The sequence below is a fragment of the Gopherus flavomarginatus genome, chromosome 4 (assembly GCF_025201925.1).
Source record: "Gopherus flavomarginatus isolate rGopFla2 chromosome 4, rGopFla2.mat.asm, whole genome shotgun sequence".
NCBI lineage: Eukaryota > Metazoa > Chordata > Testudines > Testudinidae > Gopherus > Gopherus flavomarginatus.
In genome coordinates this window covers 2,095,150-2,122,066 of record NC_066620.1, presented here as the reverse complement: position 1 = coordinate 2,122,066, position 26,917 = coordinate 2,095,150, and the positions used below count along the sequence as shown (strand labels likewise).

The following is a 26,917-nucleotide window of genomic DNA, read 5'->3' as shown; positions in this document are numbered from 1 at the left end:
TACCTCGTCCTCCAGTCCTCCCCCGCTGGATCTTAGGGCACACCAAGACCTCCTCCGCCGGGTGGCACAAAACCTGGACTTGCAAGCGGAGGAGGTGTCTGAAATTGAGGACCCAGTGGTGAGCATCCTTTCCGCCGATGCGCCCACCAGAGTGGCCCTGCCCTTTATAAAGACAATCCAGGCCAACGCCACTAACATCTGGCAGTCACCGGCCTCCATCCCTCCGACCGCTCGAGGGGTGGAACGAAAGTACATGGCCCCCTCGAAGGGCTATGAATACCTATACGTTCACCCGACACCCTGCTCGTTGGTGGTCCAGTCAGTGAACGACAGGGAGCGCCACGGGCAAGAGGCCCCAGCGCCCAAGTCGAAGGAGGTGAGACGAATGGACCTCCTGGGCCGCAAGGTCTATTCGGCGGGGGCGCTACAGCTCCGGGTCTCAAACCAGCAGGCCCTCCTCAGCCGCTACTCCTTCAACTCGTGGGTAGCGGCGGGGAAGTTCGCGGAGCTCTTGCCTCAGGATGCCCGCCAGGAGTTTTCCACCATCCTGGACGAGGGCAAGAAAGTAGCAAGAACATCGCTGCAGGCCTCCTTTGATGCTGCCGACTCGGCCGCTCGGACCCTGGCCTCGGGGCTCACGATGCGCCGAATTTCTTGGCTGCTGGTCTCTGGCCTTCCACCGGAGCTCCAACATACAATCCAGGACTTCCCCTTTGAAGGCCAGGGCCTGTTTTCTGATAAAACAGACCCTAGACTAAAAGACCTCAAGGACAACAGGGTCATAATACGGTCGCTGGGAATGCATACGCCTGCGACACAGCGCAGGCCATTCCGGCAGCAGAACCAGCAGCAGCAGTGGCAGCCGTACCCTCAGTTCTGCCCGAGGCAGGACCTCTCTAGGCGCCGCGGCAGGAACAACCGCCGCAGGCAGTCCGGTGGCCAAACGGGGCAGAACCAAGGCTCCGCCAAGGCCCCTCCAGGGCCTAAGCCTTCATTCTGAAGGTGCGCCCGAGGGCGCAGTACCAGTTTCCCCTCCGGATCGCTCCCCGCAGTTTTCCAACCGCCTTTCTTTTTTCCTCCCGGCGTGGACCCGAATAACGTCGGAACGTTGGGTCTTGCGTACGGTGCAGGCTGGTTATCGCCTGCAGTTTTCTTCGCCCCCCCCCCTTCCACCCACCATCCCCGTCCCTCTTCAGGGACCCCTCTCACGAGCAATTCCTCTGTCAGGAGGTGCACGCGCTCCTTGTCAAGGGAGCCATAGAGGCGGTTCCGGAAAACGTGAAGGGCAAGGGGTTTTATTCCCGTTACTTTCTAATCCTCAAATCCAAGGGTGGCCTCAGGCCCATCCTCGACCTGTGGGAACTCAACAAGTATATTGTGAAGTTGAAGTTCCGCATGGTATCCCTTGGAACCATCATCCCATCCCTGGATCCCGAAGACTGGTACGCCGCCCTCGACATGCAGGACGCTTACTTTCACATCTCCATTGCCCCCCAACACAGGCGTTTCCTCCGCTTTGTGGTCGACCGCCAACATTATCAATTTGCGGTCCTTCCGTTTGGCCTCTCTACGGCCCCGAGGGTGTTTACAAAATGCATGGCAGTCGTCGTCGCACACCTTCGACGTTGCCGCATTCACGTCTTCCCCTACCTGGACGACTGGCTGATCTGAGGCACATCGGAGCTGCAGGTCCGCGACCATGTCGACAGGATCAGTACCCTCTTTGCTGCCTTGGGCCTCGTCATCAATGTGGACAAGTCTACTCTGCTCCCCACGCAGCGGATAGAGTTCATCGGGGCCGTTCTGGACTCTACCCTGGCCAGGGCCTTGCTACCCTTGCCCAGGTTCCAGTCGCTGTCGGCCATCATTCTGCGCTTGCAGGCGGCCCCGCTGACCTCTCTACGAACATGTCTGGCCCTTCTAGGCCACATGGCAGCCTATATGTTCGTAACGGCATATGCCCAACTCCGCTTGAGGCCTCTTCAATCATGGCTCATTACGCAGTATCAGCCGGCCAGACATTCGTTGGACGCAGTCGTCACCGTTCCTCAGAGGGTGCTGGACTCCCTTCGCTGGTGGCTGGACCAGTCCGTAGTCTGTGCGGGGCTCCCGTTCCATCCGCCCCAACCCTAGGCATCCCTGACCACGGACGCCTCAGATCTGGGCGGGGGGGCATCCCTGACCACGGACGCCTCAGATCTGGGCGGGGGGGCACACTGAACTCAGGGCTTGTGGACACCTCAAGAGATCAACCTCCATATCAACATACGAGAGTTGAGAGCGGTCCGCCTTGCTTGTCAAGCGTTTGTCCATCTCCTTCAAGGTCGTTGTGTCGCGGTGTTCACCGACAACACGACGACCATGTTTTACATCAACAAGCAGGGCGGCACCAGGTCCTCTCCCCTGTGTCTTGAGGCAATGCGCCTCTGGGAGTTTTGCATAGCCCATTCGGTTCACCTTTCTGCCTCCTATCTCCCGGGATTGCGGAACACTCTAGCGGATCGGCTGAGCAGATCCTTCCGTTCGCACGAGTGGTCCCTCCGTCCGGACGTCGCCCTCTCACTCTTCCAGAGGTGGGGTCGTCCCCGGATGGACCTCTTCGCGTCCAGGCAGAACAGGAAGTGTCGAGCATTCTGCTCCTTCCAGGGTCGGGAACCAGGGTCTCTAACAGATGCATTCCTGATCCCCTGGACAGACCACCTGTGTTACGCATTCCCTCCAGTTCCGCTGATACACAGGGTTCTCCTCAAGGTGCGCAGAGACAGAGCCCGGGTGATTCTCATAGCTCCAGCATTGGCCAGACAGCATTGGAACCCCATGTTGCTGGACCTCTCAGTAGCCAACCCAGTTACCCTGCCTCTACATCGGGACCTGATCACCCAGGACCACGGCAGGCTCTGTCACCCGGACCTTCCGTCTCTGCACCTTACGGCATGGCTCCTGCGTGGTTGACAGGCTCCGAGTTGTGCTGTTCTACCCCAGTTCGGGAGGTTCTCATGGGCAGTAGAAAGCCTTCCACCAGGGCGACTTACTCAGCTAAGTGGAAGCGTTTCTCCTGCTGGTGTTCAGAGAAAGCTCTTCGCCCTATGGAGACTCCCGTCACCACTATTTTAGACTACATCTGGACCCTCAAGACCCAGGGTCTGGCGTTGTCGTCCCTCCGGGTCCACCTAGCGGCCATCTCCGCGTTTCATCCTGGAATGGACGGATGTTCTGTCTTCTCCCACCCTATGGTGGCGAGATTCCTGAAGGGACTGGAGCGGCTCTATCCACAAATCTGCCCTCCGGCCCCTTCATGGGACCTCAACCTGGTCCTAACTCGGCTCATGGGCCCTCCATTCGAGCCATTAGCTACTTGCTCCCTGCTCTACCTCTCGTGGAAGACCGCCTTCCTAGTGGCCATTACCTCAGCTAGACGAGTGTCAGAGCTGAGGGACCTCACAGTGGACCCACCATATACCATCTTCCATAAAGACAAGGTACAGCTGAGGCCTCACCCTGCCTTTCTTCCCAAGGTGGTCTCAGCTTTCCATGTTAACCAAGAGATCTTCCTCCCCGTCTTTTTCCCAAAGCCTCATTCGTCCCGCAGGGAGCAACAGCTCCACTTGCTAGATGTCCGTCGGGCGCTAGCATTTTATGTGGACAGGACCAAACCCTTCCGCAAGTCCCCCCAGTTATTTGTGGCGGTAGCGGACCGGGTCAAGGGGCTGCCGATTTCCTCCCAGAGGTTATCTTCCTGGGTTACCTCCTGCATCAGGACCTGCTACGACCTGGCCCATGTCCCGACGGGCCGTGTGACTGCTCACTCCACCAGAGCACAGGCATCATCGCTGGCTTTCCTTGCCCGCGTGCCAATCCAAGAGATTTGTAGGGCGGTGACCTGGTCATCGGTCCACACATTCGCTGCCCATTACGCCCTGGTTCAGCAGTCCAGAGATGATGTGGCCTTTGGCTCTGCAGTACTCCAGGCCGCGACCTCTCACTCCGACCCCAACGCCTAGGTAAGGCTTGGGAATCACCTACCTGGAATGGATATGAGCAATCACTTGAAGAAGAAAAGACGGTTACTCACCTTTGTAACTGTTGTTCTTCTTCGAGTGATTGCTCATATCCATTCCAGTTAGGTGTGCGCGCGCCGCGTGCACGTTCGTCGGAGAAACTTTTACCCTAGCAACCCAGTCGGGTCGGCTGGGCGCCCCCTGGAGTGGCGCCGCCATGGCGCCCAATATATATCCCAGCCGACCCGGCCACCCTTCAGTTCCTTCTTACCGCCCGTGTCGGTCGTTGGAACTGTGGAGCACGGCTTCGCTGATCTCCACACTCCCTAGCAGCTCATTTAGCTTTCGTTGTACATAGTTAATTATTGTATATAGATAGTTTATAGTTATCAATAGTCAGTAATTTAGTGTTGTTAGTTTAGTTTTTAGTGGTAGCGAGGGGATCGGGGTACCCCCCTCCTCCCCCACACGGGGAGCCGGAGCCCATGCCCGGCTCCTCCGGTTTCAAGCCCTGTTCGGCTTGTCACAAACCTATGCCTGTGGGAGACCCTCATGACTCCTGCTTAAAATGCCTAGGGGAGTCGCACTTAACTGCTAAGTGCTCAATCTGCAAGTCCTTTAAACCAAGGACCAAAAAGGAGCGGGACATCAGATTAAGACAGCTCCTAATGGAAGCGGCCTTGACACCTTCGCCCTCGGCTCAGAGCGCAAGCAAGCCGGTGAGCAAGGGCACCGCGGCACCGAGTACCTCCTCCAAGAAGGCGGCACCGAAACCGGGCCAGAGCCGCTCCACCTCCCCGAGACCGAAGGCGGCGAAGGCACAAATCGTCTCACCATCAGCCGCCCCGCAGCCAGACCCTGCGCAGAAGGCGGATTGCCCGGCACCGATACCGACCGCGGCACCGCCCAAACCGGTACCGTCGACTCCGGCCCCGCGAGGTCCGTCGAGTCCGGCACCTGGTAGCTCCCCGGTGCACACAGTGGTAGAGCTCTCCACACCTACTACCCCGGAGACATTTGCCGCGGCGAGAGAGCTGATCGCCATTACGGAGGCACCCATGCCCTTACCCCCGGCACCGCCGGTGCGGGTCCTGTGTTCTATGGGCAAGCCGACCCTGACCAGACCAACTTCAGTCAGTGTAACAGACCGGCACCGCTCCAGGTCGCGGTCCGGCAGACGCTCAGCTTCAAGACGCCGTTCAGGCTCACGGCGTCGGTCCCGATCCCGGTACCGATCGGGCTCCCGGCACCGATCACCTCGATGGCGATCGCCTAGGCACCGGTCGAGCTCTCGGCACCGATCACCCCGGTACCGCTCACGCTCCCGGCACCGGTCAGGCTCCCGGCACCGGTCGACGTCACGTGCGTCAACTTTGTACTCCCGGCACCGCTCCAGCTCACGGCACCGCACGGAGCACCGTGCCTACAGAAGCAGATCCAGACAACGGCACTCGCGATCCCGGTCGACCTCCCGGCACCGAGCCGGTCGCAGGTCCCGGTCTCGCTCTCCCCACCCATACCAGCACCGGTCGCCAGTATCCAGAGGTGTGAGGTCGGTCGGCACCTCGGCACCGACCTTTGCAGCACCACCGTGGCCATCAAGAGGCACGTCGGCATCCTCCCATGCTGGTAGCTATTACGAACCCGAAGTACCGCTGGGAGAGTTTCAAGATCCACACACACAGGACACGAGTGCCCAACAGTGGGGTTTCTGGACACCATGGGCTTACCAACAGACCCAGGGTGCCCCCCTACCTCAGCCACGTCCCACTACTGCAGAGCATCGGGTGCCAGAGGCCACTGTTTCCCGACCTCCCGTGATTGAGTCGGACAAACAGCCGCGTCCAGACTCACCGGGCTGTCACGAGCAGGAACCAGAGGAACAACGAGACGCCGCACAGGATGACCTCATCCCCGGAGTCTCCTCCTCCTCCTCGCCGGACGAGGCAGTGGCCGGGACTTCAACATCGGGTCCTCCACCAATAGATCTCAGGGCCCACCAGGACCTCCTCCGTAGGGTGGCCCTTAATATCAACCTCCCCGTGGAGGAAGTCTCAGAGGTTCAGGACCCGGTGATGAGCATCCTATCGGCAGATGCCCCTACCCGAGTAGCTCTACCGTTTATACGGACTATTCAGTCTACCACCGAAAACCTGTGGCAGTCACCAGCCTCCATCCCGCCGACAGCTAAAGGGGTGGAGAGGAAGTACATGGTACCCTCTCGAGGGTACGAGTACCTGTATGTACACCCTCCCCCCTCCTCCCTCGTGGCCCAGTCGGTCAACGACAGGGAACGACATGGACAACAGGCACCGGCCCCCAAGTCCAAGGAGGCTAAGCGCATGGACCTCATGGGTCGCAAGGTCTACTCAGTGGGGGCCTTGCAACTCCGTGTGGCCAACCAGCAGGCCCTTCTAGGACGTTATAACCACAACATATGGGTGGAGGTGGGTAAGTTCGCAGAACTGCTACCCCAGGACTCACGCCCAGAATTCAACGCATTCCTGGAGGAAGGTAAGAAGGTGGCCAGGACTGCCCTCCAGGCCTCCCTCGATGCAGCTGATTCGGCAGCCAGAACCATTGCGTCAGGAATAACCATGCGGCGCATCTCATGGCTGCAAGCCTCCACACTACCTCCAGAACTACAATACACTATCCAAGACCTACCCTTTGACGGGAAAGGGTTGTTCTCGGAGAAGACGGACTCAAAATTGCAAAATCTAAAAGACAATCGGGTCATTATTCGCTCACTGGGGATGCATACCCCGTCCACCCAGCGTAGACCCTTCAGGCCCCAAACACGACGCCCATACTTCCCACCCCGTCAGAGGCAAGACCTCAATAGACGGCGTGGACGCGGGGGACGCAGACGCCAACCCAGCTCCCAGGGAGGCCAGAACCAAGGGCCCTCCAAGTCACAACCGGGCCCCAAGTCCGGGTTTTGAAGGTGCGCCCGGGGACGGCTTATCAGTCTCAATTCAGGATCCTTTCCCTACCTTCTACAACCGCCTCTCCCGCTTCCTCCCGGCGTGGTCTCAATTAACGTCAGACCGTTGGGTACTACGCACAGTAAAGCATGGATACCATCTACAATTTGCTTCTTCACCCCCTTCCCGCCCCCCTTCCCAGTCCCTCTTCAGGGACCCCTCTCACGAGCAAACCCTCCTACAGGAGGTTCGTTCCCTCCTGGCGGCGGGGGCCATAGAGGAAGTACCTCTAGCCGAGAGAGGCAAGGGATTCTACTCCCGATATTTCCTGATTCCCAAATCCAAGGGAGGTCTCAGACCCATCCTAGACCTTCGGGGCCTCAACAAGTGGATGCTCAAGTTGAAGTTCCGTATGATCTCCCTGGGAACCATTATCCCATCCCTGGATCCTGGAGACTGGTACGCCGCCCTCGACATGAAAGACGCGTACTTCCATATTGCCATCTTCCCACCGCACAGGAAGTACCTCCGCTTCACGGTCGCACATCAGCACTTTCAATTCACAGTTCTACCCTTCGGTCTCTCGACGGCCCCGAGGGTGTTCACCAAGTGCATGGCCGTCGTAGCTGCCTACCTCCGTCGGCGGAAAATCCATGTCTTTCCGTACCTAGACGACTGGCTCCTGAAAGGTTCCTCCCAGTCGCAGGTACGACGACATGTAGAGGCCGCCACGGGCCTCTTTTCCCGACTGGGACTGCTTGTCAATACCGAGAAGTCCAGCCTGGTTCCAACACAGAGGTTGGACTTCATAGGTGCGACCCTGGACTCGATTCAGGCCAGGGCCTGCTTACCTCAACCCCGCTTCCAGGCGATCGGTGCGATCATCCGGAGCTTGCAAGCATCCCCTCTCACCTCTGCTCGAGTATGCCTCACACTCCTCGGTCATATGGCCGCTTGCACTTACGTGACAAAGCATGCCAGACTCAGAATGAGGCCCCTCCAAACGTGGCTTCATTCAGTATACCGACCGAGCAGAGACCACCCGGATGTGTTAGTGACGGTGCCCCCTGACCCTCTTCGCTCCCTCGACTGGTGGCTGACCCCATTGTTGGTATGCGCGGGGATGCCATTCCATCCGCAACAGCCATCGATAACTCTAACAACTGATGCGTCATCCCTGGGGTGGGGAGCTCACTTAGAAAACCTTCGCACCCAGGGCCTATGGTCGTCCCACGAGCTGTCACTCCACATAAATGTCCGGGAGCTAAGAGCAGTCCGCCTTGCCTGCCGGGCATTTCTCAGTCACCTGCAAGGCCGTTGTGTTTCTGTACTCACGGACAACACAACGGCCATGTATTATATCAACAAACAGGGGGGAACCCGGTCGTCTCCCCTTTGCCAAGAGGCCATTCGACTCTGGGACTTCTGTATAGCCCACTCGATAGACTTAGTGGCATCCTTTCTCCCAGGGGTCGAGAACACGCTGGCGGACAACCTCAGCCGATCCTTCCTCTGCCACGAATGGTCGATCAGACCGGACGTCATCCATTCCATCTTCCAGAGGTGGGGATTTCCCCGCATAGACCTCTTCGCAACCAGGTCCAACAGGAAGTGCCAGGAGTTTTGCTCCTTTCAAGGTCTCTCCCCGGGGTCGATCACGGACGCTTTTCTCCTGCCGTGGACCCGCCATCTCCTGTATGCCTTCCCTCCGTTCCCCCTGGTACACAAGGTCCTGTTGAAGCTGCGCAGAGACAAGGCGCACCTGATCCTGATCGCACCTGCGTGGCCCAGACAGCACTGGTTCACCGCCTTGCTGGACCTATCTGTGGCCCCCCCAATTCACCTTCCTCTCCATCCAGACCTGATTACCCAGAATCATGGCACGCTTCACCACCCGGACCTGCGAGCCCTGCATCTCACGGCGTGGCTCCTGCATGGCTGAGCTCGGCGGAGCTCAGCTGCTCTGCACCGGTCCAACATGTACTTCTTAACAGCAGGAAGCCCTCCACTCGCTCTACGTACAGGGCCAAGTGGAAGCGTTTCTCTTGCTGGTGCGCTTCTCAAGGGGTGAACCCTACACAGTCCCCAGTTTCCATAATCCTCGACTACCTCTGGTACCTTAAGCAGCAAGACCTAGCAACTTCCTCCTTAAAGGTGCACTTGGCGGCCATTTCAGCCTTCCGACCAGGCGAAGATGGCCGCTCCATATTCTCTCATCCCTTAGTCACCAGATTTCTTAAAGGACTGGAGCGACTATACCCCCCTGTACGCCGCCCTGCCCCTACTTGGGACCTCAACGTAGTCCTGAACAGGCTCATGCTCCCACCATTCGAGCCACTGGCGACGTGCTCGCTCACACACCTATCATGGAAGACGGCTTTCCTGGTGGCCATAACATCGGCCAGACGGGTCTCAGAGCTGAAAGCTCTCACAGTGGACCCACCCTACACCGTCTTCCATAAAGACAAAGTACATCTACGACCCCACCCGACGTTCCTCCCTAAGGTGGTGTCCGCCTTCCATACAAACCAGGACATCTTCCTCCCCGTCTTCTTTCCGAAACCACACTCTTCTCGGCGGGAGCAACAGCTACACTCCTTGGACGTACGTAGAGCGCTTGCTTTCTACATCGAGAGGACCAAGGGGTTTCGGAAGTCCCCTCAGCTGTTCGTGGCGATCGCAGAACGCATGAGAGGGCAACCTATATCCTCTCAGAGGATCTCCTCCTGGGTAACTGCTTGCATCCGCGCATGCTACGACTTAGCTCGTGTCCCCTCTGGCCACCTCACAGCACACTCCACAAGAGCCCAGGCGACATCGGCGGCCTTCCTGGCGCACGTGCCTATACAGGAGATATGTCGTGCGGCGACCTGGTCATCGGTACACACTTTCACCGATCACTATGCGTTAGTCAGACAATCTAGAGATGATGCGGCCTTTGGCGTAGCAGTTTTAAATACCGCCACATCTCGCTCCGACCCCACCGCCTAGGTAAGGCTTGGGAATCACCTAACTGGAATGCATATGAGCAATCACTCGAAGAAGAAAAGACGGTTACTTACCTTTGTAACTGTTGTTCTTCGAGATGTGTTGCTCATATCCATTCCAAACCCACCCTCCTTCCCCACTGTCGGAGTAGCCGGCAAGAAGGAACTGAAGGGTGGCCGGGTCGGCTGGGATATATATTGGGCGCCATGGCGGCGCCACTCCAGGGGGCGCCCAGCCGACCCGACTGGGTTGCTAGGGTAAAAGTTTCTCCGACGAACGTGCACGCGGCGCGCGCACACCTAACTGGAATGGATATGAGCAACACATCTCGAAGAACAACAGTTACAAAGGTAAGTAACCGTCTTTTCTTCAAGATGTGTTGCTCATATCCATTCCACACCCGCCCTCCTTCCCCACTGTCGGAGTAGCCGGCAAGAAGGAACTGAGGAGCGGGCGGGCCGGCAGGGGTATATATCTGGTGCCATACTGGCGCCACTCTAGGGGGCGACCTGCCGGCCCACTGGGGTTGCTAGGGTAAAAAGTTTCCAGCAGACGTGCTGCGCGGCGCGTACACCTACCTGGAATGGATATGAGCAACACATCTCGAAGAACAACAGTTACAAAGGTGAGTAACCGTCTTTTCTTCCTTCTGCCATGCAAAACACACAAATGTACTGTACCTTTGCCTAGCAAACAATAACGACTCTACAAACCATGCACCAAACATAGTTCACAAATCAATTTTAGAGAAATACAGAATCCCAAAAGGAAAAACACCTAAATAAAATCACAAGCAAGGAAACAGTCACCCAACAGAAACATTTACCCCGAAAAGGTAGGGTTCTGTGACACTGGTTGTCTACTATTGACTAGCTCATGGTAGGGCTGTTGGGAGCGTTAGAAGCTGATGCAGGTAGCTGTATGGTTTTATTCTATTTCCTGATTAATTTAGTTTTGAACACATTATTTGCCTGTAGCAACCTAAATTGTAACAGCTTTTTATATATCTGCATTTTATTTAAACTAAAGCACCTCATATCTGAGCTGGGGAGAGGAAAGCCTAAATGGACATTCATTGTCTGTTTTGCTTATTATGGTCTTTCCACCTTCAGAAGAGGAAGAGAGGAACTACGCAAAGAGAAAAGAATCTGCCATCCTTGAAATGCAGTTCTTGCAGCAGAAGCTAGAACAGCTCAAACAGCTGACCAAAGACTATCCAGAAGCTAAGCTGGAAGAGGCACCCATGCTACCATCTGTTCCAGATAGAATAGTGGTAAGTATATAGGGGCGGCTCTAGACATTTCGCCACCCCAAGCATGGCATCATGCCGCGGGGGGCGCTCTGCTGCTTGCCTGTCCCGCGGCTCCAGTGGACCTCCTGCAGGCGTGCCTGCGGGAGCTCCACCGAAGCCGCAGGACCAGCGGACCCTCCGCAGGCATGCCGCCGAAGGCACTCTGCCTGCTGCCCTCCCGGCGACCGGCGGAGGACCCCTCGCGGCATGCCGCCCCAAGCACATGCTTGGCGTGCTGGGGCCTGGAGCCGCCCCTGTAAGTATATACTGTGATCAGCAGCAGCGCTTTTGTATCAAGTAGTAAAGTTTAACTTTCTTGCTGTGGGTGTCTAACTTTAACCCACATGTTTTGCTAATTTAACTTAGGAAACAAGATTCACTGATGTACCTATTTTCCTGTTTTGTATTTGTCTGACATGGCTTTCAATATGCATTTTTAAAAACACTCTTTGTAACCATTAAACCAAAAACCTACTTAGACCACCAAGGATTTATTTTTAGCTACACATGAAAGTTACCATTGCATGGTAAGACTGATTTCTTTTTTGTTTCTGGATGGCTACAAGAGCAGTTTAGCAATGATACAAGAGTTTGCCTGTATGTTTTTTCTTGCAAAGGTTGATCCATGTGTGAAACCAATTCCTGCTCTACAGCAAGATTGGACAGCACCTTCTCAGACGACAGATTTGCAAACCTCATGGTGCTTGGGGCCAGATCAGCTGCAATCAAGGGCTACAGCAAGTACTTCAACAGCAGATACTTCTGTACCAAAGCCTGTGTCAGGGTCACTATCAATGGTAACATGTGAAAAGGTCACAGGCGAAGCTAAACTAGATCTTGGAGAACTCCGGAACACTCTATTACAACTTGAGCTCAAGAGTGGTGATGCTGTGTCTCCGCCTGTTCAGGAACAGTCCACATTCAGTCATGGCCACTCCATTGGACAGCAGTAAGTACAAATGACCTTTCTAATTCTTGCTTCAGATGTTGTTCAGACTCTCTATAATTAGACTACATTACTTTAGCTGTGTATTTTTGCTCCTATCCTTGGAAGGTTGAAACTCTCTGCAGCTAGTCCCACTGTGAAACTATTGATGGCACTAAAGGAAGTCAGCTGGTCTGAATTAAGTGTTAATTATCCAATTGGCCTCTTTTATAACCCAACTTTGTGTCACATGTCTCACCCAAACTCCCTAGTGAGGATTCTTTTTGTGGGACTAATACCCACAATACTGAATATTACTACAAAGGATCTATCAAGGATAGAAAACTGTGACACCAATGCTTTTGTAGAGATCCATTTTAGAAAATGCAATTCTGGTAATATGTATAATATAGTCACTGAAATATCTAACTCTTCCAAGTCTCAACTTTAACTTGAAGTGCTACTTCTACTTCCTCTCTGCCACAGTCTGTATTTAAGTTGAGGTAATCAGAATGCTAGAGTAATCTTCAGGTACACTGTTAACTAATTATTCAGCCCCAATATCCCTAGCATGTCTAAAATACACCAATTTGGGGACAAACAGGGACAAGCTGGGTAAGTAAGCAATGCCCTCCTTTTGTTGTGCAGCTCTGAGGAGGAAAAAACCTCCACTGTTCTCAGAATCCTGCCTTCATTTATGTTATGCCAAAGAATTAATTATTGGCTCATGTCGCTTTGAGTAGAAGCGTAAGTATGCAACTGAATTAAAAGAATAAGGAAAAAATGAGCTGGAGAAGTAAGGTGGCCCACTACAATGCAAGGAGAAAAATTAGAAAGACTTGCATGGGATGATGACAGACTGAATCTAACCATAGATTAGGCTTAAACTGCAGCAAGGGAGATTTAGGTTGGACATTAGGAAAAAGTTCCTAACTGTCAGGGTAGTTAAACACTGGAATAGATTGCCTAGGGAAGTTGTGGAATCTCCATCTCTGGAGATATTTAAGAGTAGGTTAGATAAATGTCTATTAGGGATGGTCTAGACAGTATTTGGTCCTGCCATGAGGGCAAGGGACTGGACTCAATGACCTCTCGAGGTCCCTTCCAGTCCTAGAGTCTATGAGTCTATATTGCAGAATTGTCGTTGGATTCAAGCTACATCTAGCAAACCTTAATAACTGGTCACACTCTCATGTAAACATCCCATAACGCATCAAAATGCCATAGAATCACAGAAGAGTAGGGTTGGAAGACTCTTCAGGAGGTCATCTAGTCCAACCCCCTGCTCAAAGCAGAACCAACCCCAACTAAATCATCCCAGACATGGCTTTGTCAAGCTGGGCCTTAAGAACCTCACAAGGCATCCAGATCAGACTGAAATGACGCATAAATTTAAGAGTAAGAGTAATTAACCAGTTGAACAATTTACCCAAGGTCGTGGTGGATTCTCCATTACTGACCATTTTTACATGAAGATTGGATGTTGCTCTAGAAATTGTTTTGAGGAAATTCCGTGGCCTGTGTTACACAGGAAGTCAGATTAGATGATAATAATGGTCCCTTCTGGCCTTGGAATTTTAGTTGTACCCACTGAAAGAATGGACTAAATGAATTCCCCAACTTCTCTGCAGGCTTTGAGTCCATTAGTAGACATGCCAGAAATCTGTAGGGAGCATTCCCTCTGTTTAGGATTTATGGGACTCTGAGTTTCTTACCTATATTTTGTGACTTAAGATTCCAATACCAGGCATCATTGTAAGACATTTCAAATATAGTAATAGCTCTTAAAATGAACTGCTGGACCAAATTCTAGAGAACATTTGCAAAACTCAAATCAAAACTTGGAGGTCCAATGTTTTGAAACTGACAACTTTGTAAACATATGTCTTAAACAGAATATTTTCATAGTTCCAGGTTTTTTTTTTTAGTAAGACTGTAATGACTAGCTCCACTGCTCTGCATCCAGTGTATCACGCTGCTGTTTTGTAAGCACGCCCTGCTGTTCCCTCTTACAGTACCCAGACTGCCCTGGGGCTTCTAGCATTGCAAATGCTGAGCCTTGCTGAAGGAGACTGCTTGTATTACCCCGATGTGCTCTATAGGTTGCAATGAAGAAGGCTTATTTTGTTTTCTAAGATTGAGAAGGCACTTCTTGCTTTCTTAAACCCTCCGTGCTAATTGCTTTGTTAATATTACAACTTCTATGTTTTCAGCTTGTAAGTTACTTGTTTACACCAGTTGCTTACATTTACCCTTCCGAATCCAGCCCAAAGCAGTGTTGCAGTTTAGGGCAGTAGTTCTCAAGTAGAAGTAGGTGTACCCCTGGCGGTATGCAGATGTCTTTGAGGGGTACATCAACTCATCTCGATATTTGGCTAGTAGTTTTACAACAGGCTACATAAAAAGCACTAGTGAAGTCAGTACAAACTAAAATTTCATTGATAATGATTTGTTTATACTGCTCTGTATACTATACACTGAAATGTAAGTACAATAGTTATATTCCAATTGATTTATTTTACAATTATATGCTAAATTGAGAAAGTAAGCAATTTTTCAGCAATGGTCTGCTGTGACACCTTTGTATTTTTATGTCTGATTTTGTAAATTTTTAAGTGAGGTGAAACTTGGGGGTACACAAGACAAATCAGACTCTTGAAAAGGAGTACAGTAACTCCTCACTTAACGTTGTCTCGTTGTTACATTGCTGATCTACTGGAGAATGTGCTCGTTTAAAGTTGCGCAATGCTCCTTTTTAACATTGTTTGGCAGCCGCCTGCTTTGTTCACTGCTTGCAGGAAGAGCAACCTGTTGGAGCTAGCTAGAGAGGGCTTGGAACCAGGGTGGTCTGTAGGCCTCCTGTCAGCTCCCCTAAGTTCCCTGTGCAGCAGCTGTCCAGCAGGTTATCAATTGCCGGGCAGTTCAGGTGTCGCTCCCCCCACTGCTGTGTGCTGCTCCTGCCCTCAGCCTTGGAGCTGCTCCCAGGAGCCTCCTGCTTGCTGTGCAGGGGTTGGGAGGGAAGAAGTGTACTGATGTCAGGGTGTCCCTATCCCCTCGCTCCTGTACCCCATCTCCACAGAGCAGGGGAGACACATGACAGATCTCAGGATAGAGGGAGCTTGCTGGCAGCAGCTGCTGTCTCAACTTGCTGATCTACTTGAAAAGGCAGTGAGCTTAGAGTGGAGTCAGCGTACTTAAAGGGGCAATGCGTGTGTATGTGTGTGTGTGTCTCTCTCACACGCACACACCGGCACTTTGGAAAGGAGGGAGTGGTACGCGCCAGTGGGATAGCGTGGGTTTCATCAGGGAATGTTTACAGCCACTGCCATGCATCTATTGTGTCTCCTCCCTCCATTGGTGCTGCCTTGTAGAGTGTGAGGCTACATTAACAACAGTGTGTTAACCCTTGAAAGCTCAGCCAAGTGCTAGTTCATCATTTAGCAGCAAGGCATTCCCTGGGAAATATCCTACCCTCTTCCATCCTCTGACGCCACCACCTCAACCAAGCTTCACAATCGTCATTGCTGTGTACAGTATTAAACTGTTTAAAACTTATACTGTATGTGTATATATATGTGTGTGTGTGTCTGTCTATCTGTCTGTCTATCTATCTATCTAGATAAAATGTATTTTGTGTGGCAAAAAGAAAATTCCCTGGAACCTAACCGCCCCCCCCCCCCTTACATTAATTCTTATGGGGAAATTGGATTCATTTAACATCATTTCGCTTAAAGTAGCATTTTTCAGGAACATAACTACAACATTAAGCGAGGAATTACTGTACAGTAGTCTGGAAAGGTTGAGAGCCACTGGTTTAGTGGATCTACTTGTTTGATTGCAGCTTTCCTTAAGAAAGCGCAGTTATAGTGCGAGCATGGGGATATCACTGTCTGGGAACAGCCCATCATGAAACCACTGCAATTCTTATTTGTCAGAAGCTCTCCTCGGGGAAAGACAAATATCTCTTATTTGACACAAGCTGGGAGAGATGATGCTCAAAAAGCTGAAGTGTGTTACTGGAAGTGTCTGAAATGAAACTAGAATTCATGTAAAGAGGTTTTTTTTATTAACCCCTCTCAGACTAACACTCTTACTCTTTCCTTTGAAGGCACTCAAATGTGAGCACTTCTGGTCTCAAATTAGATCACTGCACAGTGAAGAAAGAAGGTAATTACCAAGCAGTTTCAAAACCAGTGATCCCATAGCATGTGTCTTATTTATTCTGTCTGGGGATGCATACTATGCAGCTATTCCAGTGTCCGTGAGTCAAGTCTTCTTACTTGGGAGTTACCAATATTTAATATAGATATTTAGAGGTCAGTTTATGTTGCAGCTATACATAATGCCACTGTATGCACTTGAGACAAGTTTGATTGATTGACATGCATAGAACAGCATTGTACTCCAATCTTTGTGTCTGCAGATCATAATGCTAGTTGCACTAAATAGTATTAGAACACTGGTGCTTACCATCAAACCATGGGAAATCATAGGCTCCAGAATCTGCTTTGACATACTCAGAAGTTGTTTAAACTCTTCTGTTTTTAGCACCTAGAATTGGAAATGCTTCTGTCAGCTTTGGACATGCTTCTCAAGCCACCCCGAATACCTCACTGGGAGGAGTGATGCAGGCTACTCCGTTCAAAGTGCAGCCCTCACCCACTGTTCATACTAAAGAAGCACTGGGTAAGCATGTGGGGTAAAATCCTAGCTCCACTGGGCTCCTTTGTCATAGACTCCAGTGGAGTCAAGATTGCATGATAACCTCTTAAAACCAAACCTACTTACTACAAACTGGCTTTAGGATACCTATGCCTTTGTTGGCAAGAGGAAACCATGTGACTACTAGCACAATATGAATTCTTTCCCATTTGGATGATGATCTGGAACAACATGATGTGTCCCTTTTTTAATGTTTTGTGTTGGAGGATGGTACAAAGTTCTTCACTTACTGAGCAGCCTAAGTACCCAAAGAAATGCCCATAATCTTAATAGAACCTCTCTCTGGATCTAAATTACTGTTGCGAGCCTGCTGTGGTTCTGTCTGCAGCAAAGCCTGAGATCCTTTGTGTCTAATGCTGTTGCCAAGCAGTTTCTGTTTCCAAGTTAAGAGGAACTATAACAGATTACTACAGTGGAGAGCTAAGGAATGGATAATTTAGCTGCGTAAATGGTCACCTTTGGTCTTCAGCAGCTCCTTGTCACAAAACTGGGCAACAGCAAGTGTGTCTCAGTTTTTATCCATCTCTGATGGAGCATTGGGTGTCTAGCTTGCTTCTTCGTCCTTTGTCACAACCTCAGCCCTCTGGCTGGGTTGTTGCTAGTCCTGTCCCCTTTCAGGGTGCTAAAAGGTCGAGTGCCTGAGGAGGCCAGCCTTCATAGCTAAGTAATGCAGCTCTTGGTCACTGAATGTGGCTCACTTACTCAAGGCTTTAATAAGTCCTTTTTCTGGGTTTAATAGGGGAATCAAGTCCTACCCACTCTCTGGGTTCCAGGCCAGGCCCCTGTATAAAGCAATTGGTACCAATCTCTCCCAACTCTTTGCTATTTCTCTGGCCTGCTTCCTACCATGTTCATACTGTAGACTATTCTTCTGGTTCACCCCTTTGGTCCTCTCCTCCCAGACATTAAATATAAATATTTATAATCGGTAAACAAAGAAATACTAATCAGCCTATTGTCATACGTAGAGCAATACAATCCTGATCCCACTGTATCCCTTTGAAAACTTGTCACCAGATTTTGTCTTTCAGTACTAAAGCATCTTAACCACTGACCAAAAATAGCCTGCAGTTTAATTCAAATTGTATATATCTCAGAGAAATGAAAATTGTTGATTGGCTCAAAATGTCTTAATCTCTGCAGGTATTTGAGGGATCCACTAGCAAATAAAACTATTAACTACACTTTAAGCCTCATTAAAACACTAAGTAACTTCATGGTACTCAATAAGGTATAAAAGTTCACTCTTGTTTCCATTATTTGTTCTGTTCAACACCTGCTGAAGGTATTTAAATACAGAGTCCAGAAAGACAGTCCAGTGATTAGTGCTCTCTTTTGTACCTTTGATTTTTGTCCATAATGAAAAATGCGATAACTTTTGAAAGGTGTTTCTGCAGCTGTTTTGATGTGTTTATTTTCTCTTGTTAGGATTTTTAATGGACATGTTTCAGACACCTATCCTGCCTGAAATGCCTTCTCTTCAAGAAAATCAGGAGAAATTTGAGGCCTATTGTAGAAAAAGTGGTATGTATAATTGAGTTTTTATCCACAATCACACTGCAACCCAATATAAACATTTGTGCCACATTTAGTTTTGGTGTGGGAGGAGAACAGTTCTTTGGATATGCATGGAAAATGGAAGAAGCTTAATCCCACAGAATTTCATATCATGAATCTGATTTACTGGAAGACTCTAAATTCTTGTGCAAAGGATTAGGAAAAGTAAAAGCACACTTATATTGCCTACAAAATGCTGTAGAAGAGTGTGCATTAAATTGGGTTTAAATAATTTGTTGCTTCTTCGTAACTATTTCTCTAGCACTTGAAACACAATTCCAGAAAAGACCTAGTTAATACTTTGTACTGATCTGCAAAATTTCAGCCTGAAGAAAGGTCTACCTTACCATAACTCTTCCTCCTCTCATTACTCTGAAGTTTGTGTGCAAATCAGTTTAACATTTTTGTGTTGGGTCGGGGAAGGACCAGATCTAGACTATAATGTGTATAGTGTTCTTCGCCAAATATTAGTATCCTAACTGCAAGCCTTCATTAACTATACAGGTAACCTGGCAATTTAGCAGTAGCACAATGCATTGGCAAGCTGAGATTGATATGGAGACTGATTTCCTCCAGACCTGTACCTCTGAGCCAGCATGCTCTCAATTCCTAGTGGGGTTACAGTTCTCTGCACAGTAAGCCCCTGTTTGTGGCTATGGAGTGGAAGAAGCTCCCTTAGTAAACCCCTGTAGTCTCTGGCATAGCAAAGCCTAGACTGATTCGTTCTACTGGTGCAAACTCTGAGGACACTTCTGGTAGATGGCTGAGATGTGAAGAGGCAGGACCATGTGTCAGGACCATGTCTCCTTTCATTTTTCTTTGTTCCCACCTCAACTCCTTGCTGACCCTGTTAGCTTATGGCAGACAGGGATCTTCTTTAGAACCTATCAGGTCTGTCCCTTACAGCTGTCTCAGACTGAGAGAGACCCTCTTTTGCTTTATCCCTACCCTGGGACTGAGAATAGTCTTCTGCCTAAAGGATGCATATGTAATATGCTACTGGAACATGCTTTATACTGGAGTAGCTAGCATTTCCAGTCCCATCAGTTCCCTGATTGTGTAGGGATGAGGATGTGGCCATTTATTATGATGCTTTTTAGGTAAAGCTGAAACAATATTGACTTAATTCTTTCTTTGTCATCTAGAGCCTGGTAAAAGCATGAAAGCTAATGATGCTGCCCCTGTTGTGTCTGCTTTTTCCATTTTTGAAGATGAGAATGAAAAAGAAAACAATAGGTAAAGAGAAGCTAGTCATAAATTGAATCTCTTGTCTCTGGGATATCATGTGGGTTCAGTAGTGCCATTCCACTTAGTCCTGTCATGACTGCATCAGCACTATCAGTCAGTTTAGATCTTCAATTTAGGAAGTGTACAGAGAAAATAAGGTCCCCAAAGATTGGGGAAATGCCACACGAGAGAGCCTTGGCTGCTTCTCCATGAAATGGCTGATGTCTTCTTGAGCATAGTTACTGTGATCATGGTTCTCGTGTGGCTTACCTGATAAGTGTGAGCAGATACCTGTCATGGTCTCAGAAAGTAATCTCGGACTTTTGCAGACCAATTTTCTAGAAAGCTAATATCAGCTCTGGCCTCTTAACTTTTGTGTAGGTTGTTCTGCTAAAATGACTTCTAAACAGCAGTTTCTGTTAGGTTCCCACAGCAAAAAAACAAGCTTCCCCAGGCCAGAGCCTTTGGAGAACATCCCTTACTCAGATGTGCTGAGCAATCAAAAGTAAGTGTGCTTATTTCTAGCAAAGCTTAGCCTAGTAGAGTAATGTGGAATTGGAGGGCCTTGAAATGGTTGCCTTTAGTGCTAACCTGTAGTGATCTGCAATTCTATTCCAGCATTGCAAAATCACTAATCTGTATCTGCACAAAGAATCCCTGGCATATTAACTTTTGTCTCCTAGAAATTTCATGGGCAAGTCACTGGAAATCTGAAAAACTTTGAAGCCCGGGGTATATTTCCAGGAGTGTGACTTTCCCATCCCATAAATACAGCTTCCCCCAATGAAATGTTTTTAGAAATGGGAAAACTATGGTAACACGTGGCCCAGATGTTACATTTAGTGGAATTTAATGTTGTCCAGTCCAAATGTCACATAGCTGGAAATGTGAGTTGGAGGCCAAGACCAACAAAATTAATCCGAGGAGAGAAGTTTGTCCCTGGAGGAACTGAGCTTCACTCCTCTGAGTCGTCAGGAGCCAAGCACGGGTCTGCACGTGGATATAATGTGCATCTGTGTGAGTGGGGAGGTGGAAGACAGTGCTTCAGCATTACCATGACTAGAGTAGTTGGGGTGGCTGTAGTGCCTTAATAGTCCTGCTCCTTGGCCTCTGGGCTGGGGTTATAGGTTAAGCTTTGGAATTTGGCAAAGTCCAAGTATGCAGAGGTGACCATGGTGGCTTATTTTTGCTAGCAATGTGGAAACTGTATTTCTGCCTGGAGAAGGTCGGACCAGAATACACTGGTTCTCTCATTTGTGTCAACATGTTGAGGGTATCGATGACGGTTGGCTGGAAAAGCACTGTGAGGTCCTGCATGAACTGCAGGTATCACAGACTTATTGTTAGTTCCCCGGTGAACACTGCTTGATTTTTCTGTGTAGGAAGGAACTCGGACAACAGAGTTCTTGATGGATGACTCCACTGTGTGGGCTCTGCACTGTAATAACAAAACACTGGCGCCCAGTCCCAACAGCACAAGAGACTTTGCACGTGCTACACAGCTTGCTTCAACTCCATTTAATTACCTGTCAGCGCATTCGTGGCAAGCCATGGAGGACAAAGGTAAAGGGTTACATTATAAAATGATGTGTAATTGAGAACATGGCATCTGATTCACCTCTGCTTTACTACGGTCCCATGCCAGCATCACTTCCCATATCTCAGCAGCTACTTAGAGTTCATGACCCCCAACATTACAGTATGTGGGTGCTAAATAATTTCAGGAAAAAGAGTGGCAGGGAGCCTGAGCCTACATAGCATCAAAGCTCCTCTGGGAGTTGTAAGTTGGTGGGGGAGAGAAGATAGCAGTTTCCCATTCTGCAAGGATTCCCTGATGAGCAGTTCCTAAAACCCTTCCAAACTACTGGTTCCTGAAAACTCCCTTAAGTAGGAGTCAAATCTCAAGTTCCTTGCTTGTCTGTTTCCCCTATGAATACCTTCATGGTTGCTTCCATACTTTTCTCTTGTGTGGAATGCCCTCCTTCAAACCATAAAGCTACCATGCCTTCCAAATCCCTCCCTAAGAACTGCTCCTACCATAGTGCTTACAGAGCACTGGCGACTAACTGGGTAGGCAGGCAGTGACGTGAGCCTGTTGCCACTGATCGTATGTCTCATTAGCAAAACATAGCTGTACCTATTAATTGTACACACAGTTGTTCTAAAGGAAATACAGGCATGTATTGCTATTGCCCCTTCCCCACATGTCTTTCCACTCTGCTCTGTCTTTAAACTGAATTGAAGGTTCTTTGGGTCAAGAACTCTGTACAAACAATAAGTGAGAGCATGTCAATAACTTAAGGATAAAAAATTTAGAGCTTGTAGTTACCAAAATCAAGAAATTCAAAGTTGCATTTAAACTTGAACAAAAGACATTTGGAAATGCAGCTAAGGTTGCCCAAAGAATCCTGTTTGTACCCTTGTCCAGATGCCAGCTTCGCAGCTTCCTTGTTCCCTCAATATCTGCTTTTAGATATTGTTTTGGGGTCAAGAAACCTGTCTTTCAGCAGGATACTAACATCTGTTGTGTCGAGTGCTGAAAAACGTTTGCAATTAACATTCTGTGCTAAATAATAGAGAAGAAGTGTTCCTCTCACTGTTTAACTTTAGGAATGAAGAAAACTTAGACCCTTGGGCTTGTACTTGTTACTGCAAGAGCAGAAGCAGAACACTTTTCAAAATGGGTTCAGTGCCTATTTGAAAAGCTTCTCTGATTCAGTGTACAGTCAGCATTCTGGGACTCTAATGCCATCCACAGCAACATTTTTAAATGAAATGTTTAACAGTGACTTCTAGTGCACGTAGGCCACAATCATCAATCCTGGACAGCTAAAGTTAGTCATGTAAACGAATGACTTGAATTTCAGCTTTTTGCTCAGAACTCATTGAAGTCGGGGAGAAAAACATTGGGTTGGGAGTTTTCACTGTTTTGCTGAATGGGTTAATATGTTCCAGTACTTCTGTCTCAAAATTTGCTAAAATCTCCAATGAACTTCTTGCTAACTAATCACACAATCCATAGCAAATATTTGTGCTGAGTTATGCTAAATACTTCTAGTTCACAAACTGCTCTTTAGCAGTGGGACAAACTTGTCATGCACTTTTCTTCAGAAAATGCAGTCCACAACAATGAGGGTAAGATGGTTCTGGATTCTTCTGAGGAGCAGTATATGGAGGCGTCCAAACCCAAGAAGCTAAGGTAGAGTGTGACTTGTTCAGATGTTTGAGATTTCAAATGCCTATGTGAAGACTTCTTGAATGATATCAGATTTGGCACCTCTTCCATAGTTAATGGAGACCTGCTGTCTCACAGATGCATTTCTCTACATGCTCTGGAATCCACATGCTTACTCAGATTGGCTCAACATTTTGCTGTGCCTCATGAGGGGCCTGGGTAGGATTAGTTAAGCTTAGGGCTATAGAGATAAAGCTCCCTGAAAATCATGTTATCAAAATCCTGTGCACACAATGTTTCTTTTTGTGCACACCTGTGGCTCAAACTGTCACTCTAATCCTTCTCAAATTAATATTGCCCACCTGGAATTGATCTAAGTTAGTGCACAGTACCCACTGCCCTTGGGCATAGCAATATTTCAGAAATTATGAGGGTAAAGTTGGGGACTGGAACATGGGCTGACCCAAACTGACCTGCCAAAGAGTGAAATGCATTTGTTCAGCAAAATATCTGAGTAACTGAAGGTACGTCTACACTGCAAAAAAAAAAACCCAACCTCGGGGCACCAAGTCTCTGAGCCTGGGTCATCTGAGGTAACGGAAAGGATTAATTAAGGAACTGCTGGAGGGGTCCTAAAGGAAGCAGCTGGAGAAGATTCTAGAATTGCTGTGAGCGGGAGTCACACAGGTTTATTGTAAGACCTTTGAGCATGGGAAAAAGTTTGGGTTGGAGAACCAGAAGGCTGAGGGCCTGGGAGAGCAGACTCCATGGGAGTAGAAAAGATTCCAGCCAGGAAGGGCTGAGAGTAGCCTGCCAAGGCCAAGAAGAGATCCTGAGACCAGACTCAAGGGGGAGAAGAGACAAGCCCCAGGGCTGAGCATTATTTTGTGTTTTATGCCAATAAATTAGGCCCTGGGAAGAAGAGGTATTAATGGACAAAAATAAAGCTTTTGTGGAGCTGGGAAACAGAGGCAGGGCCGCTGCAGAGCTATATGTGGCCAGAGGGTACTGTAGGACAGGCAAGCCCATTGAAAGGTCAAGTATGTCTTTGCTTGGAGTCCTGTAGTTGTCAGAGGTGCAGAAGGATGTCTTGCAATGGGGATTGTTGGTAATCTGTAGGCATATTGTAATGATCTTCAGGTGTTGGTGAGAGGTGAGTGAAGGCAATGTCTCAGGAATTCTCAAGGTAAGGGTGAAGGGGTGGCACCATTTAGCAAGTTGGGAGTGGCTTGGGCTATGCTCCGTGTTTGAGTGTAGGCCAGGTGCAGGTCATTCCTCTCTGCTGTACCTGAAATAAACCAAAGTTTTGCCTTGACAAAGCAAGTGCTGGACACTGGGAAGGGAGCACTGTAGGTCAATGTTCTGTATTATTTGTAAATGTTGAGTGCTTGCTAGTATGTGTTGTGGTGGGGCATTGCTCGAAGAAGGCAGGGAAGGTTGCATTACAGAGGTAGCATGTATGTACCTTAACTTTATTTCCTGGGTTTTCAGAGATTTGACTTTAGCTACTCTCCACATTCTGGAAGGACATGAGGCAGCACTAGGCAAAATTTCAACTGTATATTAAAGCCTTTTGGGGCAGTTAATTAGGGCTTCCACACAACACTATTATCCCAAATAGCTACATGGGGAACCCTGTGGATGGCAGAGGAGCATCTTGCAAAAGCTCTTGCTTTTTTTCTCTTTCAGTATGAATATGCTGTCCTTCGTTGTCTGGGGTTGTCCTTGCATCTGGATACGTGATGCTTGTTTGTTTTAAATTGAAGTAGATATTCTGGACCACAGCTCTGCAGCAAGGGATGGAATCTGTGGCTAGGGAATTAGAGTACATGGGGGCCCTGCCCATTGGGAAAGTTCTCCTGAACCCTAGGCATTAAAGTAGTTGACTCAAGCCCTGAAGCTTGAGGATTTGTTTCACATAATTTTTTTCAAGAACATACAAAAATATAGTGACATTAATTTAAAGGAATACAGATACATGCCATTATTGACATTGGGGCAAACAAATGCAAACATAGGTTTATTGCTTTACATGTTTTTATCATTTTTTGGACATCGGGAGGGCCAATTCATTACTGGCAAGTAACTTCATGTTTTTTGTGTTTAAATATGTAGCCCAGTTTTGGAGCAGCGCCCAGAACAAGGATCTCTGCCAGGAAATGCACCCTCTTCAGCTGCTTCTCTAGTGTTAAACCAGCAGCTAGCTGCTGAGAAGGCTGTGTTGGAGACTTTGCAAGCAGCCAGGGGATATTCAGATGAGGAAACAGTGCTAACTGCATGTAAAGAGTCCGTCAGTACTCCACAGATTCTCGTATGTGCAGAGGACAGGATACACCAGAATGTTAAAGCTCCAGGTACTAAGGGTCAACAGTATCATTCCTCTGTTAAAGCTTGGATTTAGGTTGCTGTATATTTTCCTTCCAATGTGCAGCTGGTCTGAAGCAAGCAACTGTGAATCTATGAAATGTCTTGCAATTTCTCTAAGAAGTGTTGCTTATGAGTAGTGATCCAACAGCATGTGGTGGGATAAGGCTGCATATTTCCTGCATCTTGTGAGGTGCTGAGTGCCCTCAACTCCACTGAATTTGTTGGAACCTGGGGATTCTCTCAGCTCCTCTGTCAGATCAGGTCCAAAAGTTTGGCTTTATTAATGCCTGTGTTTTCATGTAACAGTAGCTTTTATATTCCTTTTATTAAACTGTTTCACCCACTCAGCCAAATCTTGGATCGTCAATGCCAAGACATACATAAGGGTTCATGGTAGGGATAATCTGTCATTCTTCTTCAACGGCTTACTCATATCTATTCCAATTAGGTGTGCGCGTGCCGCATGCACGTTCGTCGGAAGATTTTTACCCTAGCAACACTCGGTGGGTCGGCTGGGTCGCTCCCTAGAGTGGCGCCGCCATGGCGCCGGATGTATACCCCTGCCGACCCAACGGCCCTTCAGTTCCTTCTTACAGCCCATGTCGGTCGTTGGAACAGTGGAGCCCGGCTTAGCTGATCTCCACTTCCCTAGCTACTCGTAATTCTCTTACTAATTCTTGTGTATATAGTTATATTTTCTATAGTTGTAGTTAGTTTTATTTGTTCTATAATATAGTTAGTGTTTATAATTGAGAGTGGTTTGGGGATTAGCCCCTTCCCCGCACCTGGTACCGGGGCCCGTGCCCGGTTCACCGGGCTTCAAACCGTGCTTGGCCCCACGACTCCTGTCTTAAGTGCCTCGGGGAATGCCATCTCTTGGATAAGTGCTGGATCTGTAAGGCCTTTAAGCCAAGGACGAAGAAAGAGCAGGACTTTCGTCTCAAACAGCTCCTGATGGAGGCAGCTCTTACTCCTCTGCCCTCGGCACCAAGCGCCGGACAGTCCGCATCAGGGAGAAGTGCTTCTTTGGCACCGGATCGCACCGGTACCGCTAAGGCCCCTCGGCACCGACCGTCGCCGGCACAGATGTCTGCTCGGCACCGTTCCCTCTCCCTATGGGTTAAGAAACATAAGACTCCAGCTGCTTCCGTGCCGCCTGCACCACAGTCAGAGCACCTGCCTAAGTCGGACTGCCCGGCACTGACACCTGCCGCGGCACTGTCAGCTTCAGCACCGTCGATTCCGGTCCCTCAAGGGCCGTCAAATCCGGTGCCTGAAAGCTCTCTGGTGCACGCCGTGGTTGAGCTCACTGTTCCCTCCACACCGGAGACCTTTTCCACAGCGAGGGAGCTGATTGCGCTGACGGAGTCTGTGCTGCCTCAACCCCCGACACCGTCGGTGCGGGTTATACAATCGATTGGCAAGCCTGCCCTGCTGAGGCCATCCTCTGTCGGCACCGCCGAGAGGCACTGATCACAATCGCGGTCCCACCGGCGCTCTCGATCCAGGTCCCGACGCTGCTCGCAGTCCCGGCACCGCTCTCCATCTCAGTACCGGTCGCACTCGCGGCACCGTTCAGCGTCCCGTTCGCCAGCCCGGTACTCTCTGCACCGATCTAGCTTCCGGCACTGTGCCTCTCACAGCCACTCCAGACGTCAAATTTCGAGATCCCGGTCGACCTCCCAGCACCGCTCCGGTCGCAGGTCCCGGTCATGTTCCCAGTACTGGTATGGTGCCCAG

General features: G+C 49.5%; 1 protein-coding gene across 2 annotated transcripts in view; it reads left to right on the top strand.

Moving 5' to 3' along the window:
• BUB1 (BUB1 mitotic checkpoint serine/threonine kinase) overlaps positions 1-26,917 on the top strand; it is a 64,938-nt gene that overhangs the window by 21,453 nt on the left and 16,568 nt on the right. For both annotated transcript variants that reach the window (XM_050951179.1, XM_050951180.1), the window contains 10 exons: positions 11,026-11,186; positions 11,822-12,153; positions 16,238-16,296; positions 16,678-16,815; positions 18,280-18,375; positions 19,554-19,644; positions 20,059-20,140; positions 21,018-21,198; positions 22,747-22,834; positions 24,926-25,164. In XM_050951179.1, coding sequence (XP_050807136.1) covers positions 11,026-11,186; positions 11,822-12,153; positions 16,238-16,296; positions 16,678-16,815; positions 18,280-18,375; positions 19,554-19,644; positions 20,059-20,140; positions 21,018-21,198; positions 22,747-22,834; positions 24,926-25,164 — 1,467 coding nt within the window. The remainder of the gene's footprint in view (positions 1-11,025; positions 11,187-11,821; positions 12,154-16,237; positions 16,297-16,677; positions 16,816-18,279; positions 18,376-19,553; positions 19,645-20,058; positions 20,141-21,017; positions 21,199-22,746; positions 22,835-24,925; positions 25,165-26,917) is intronic.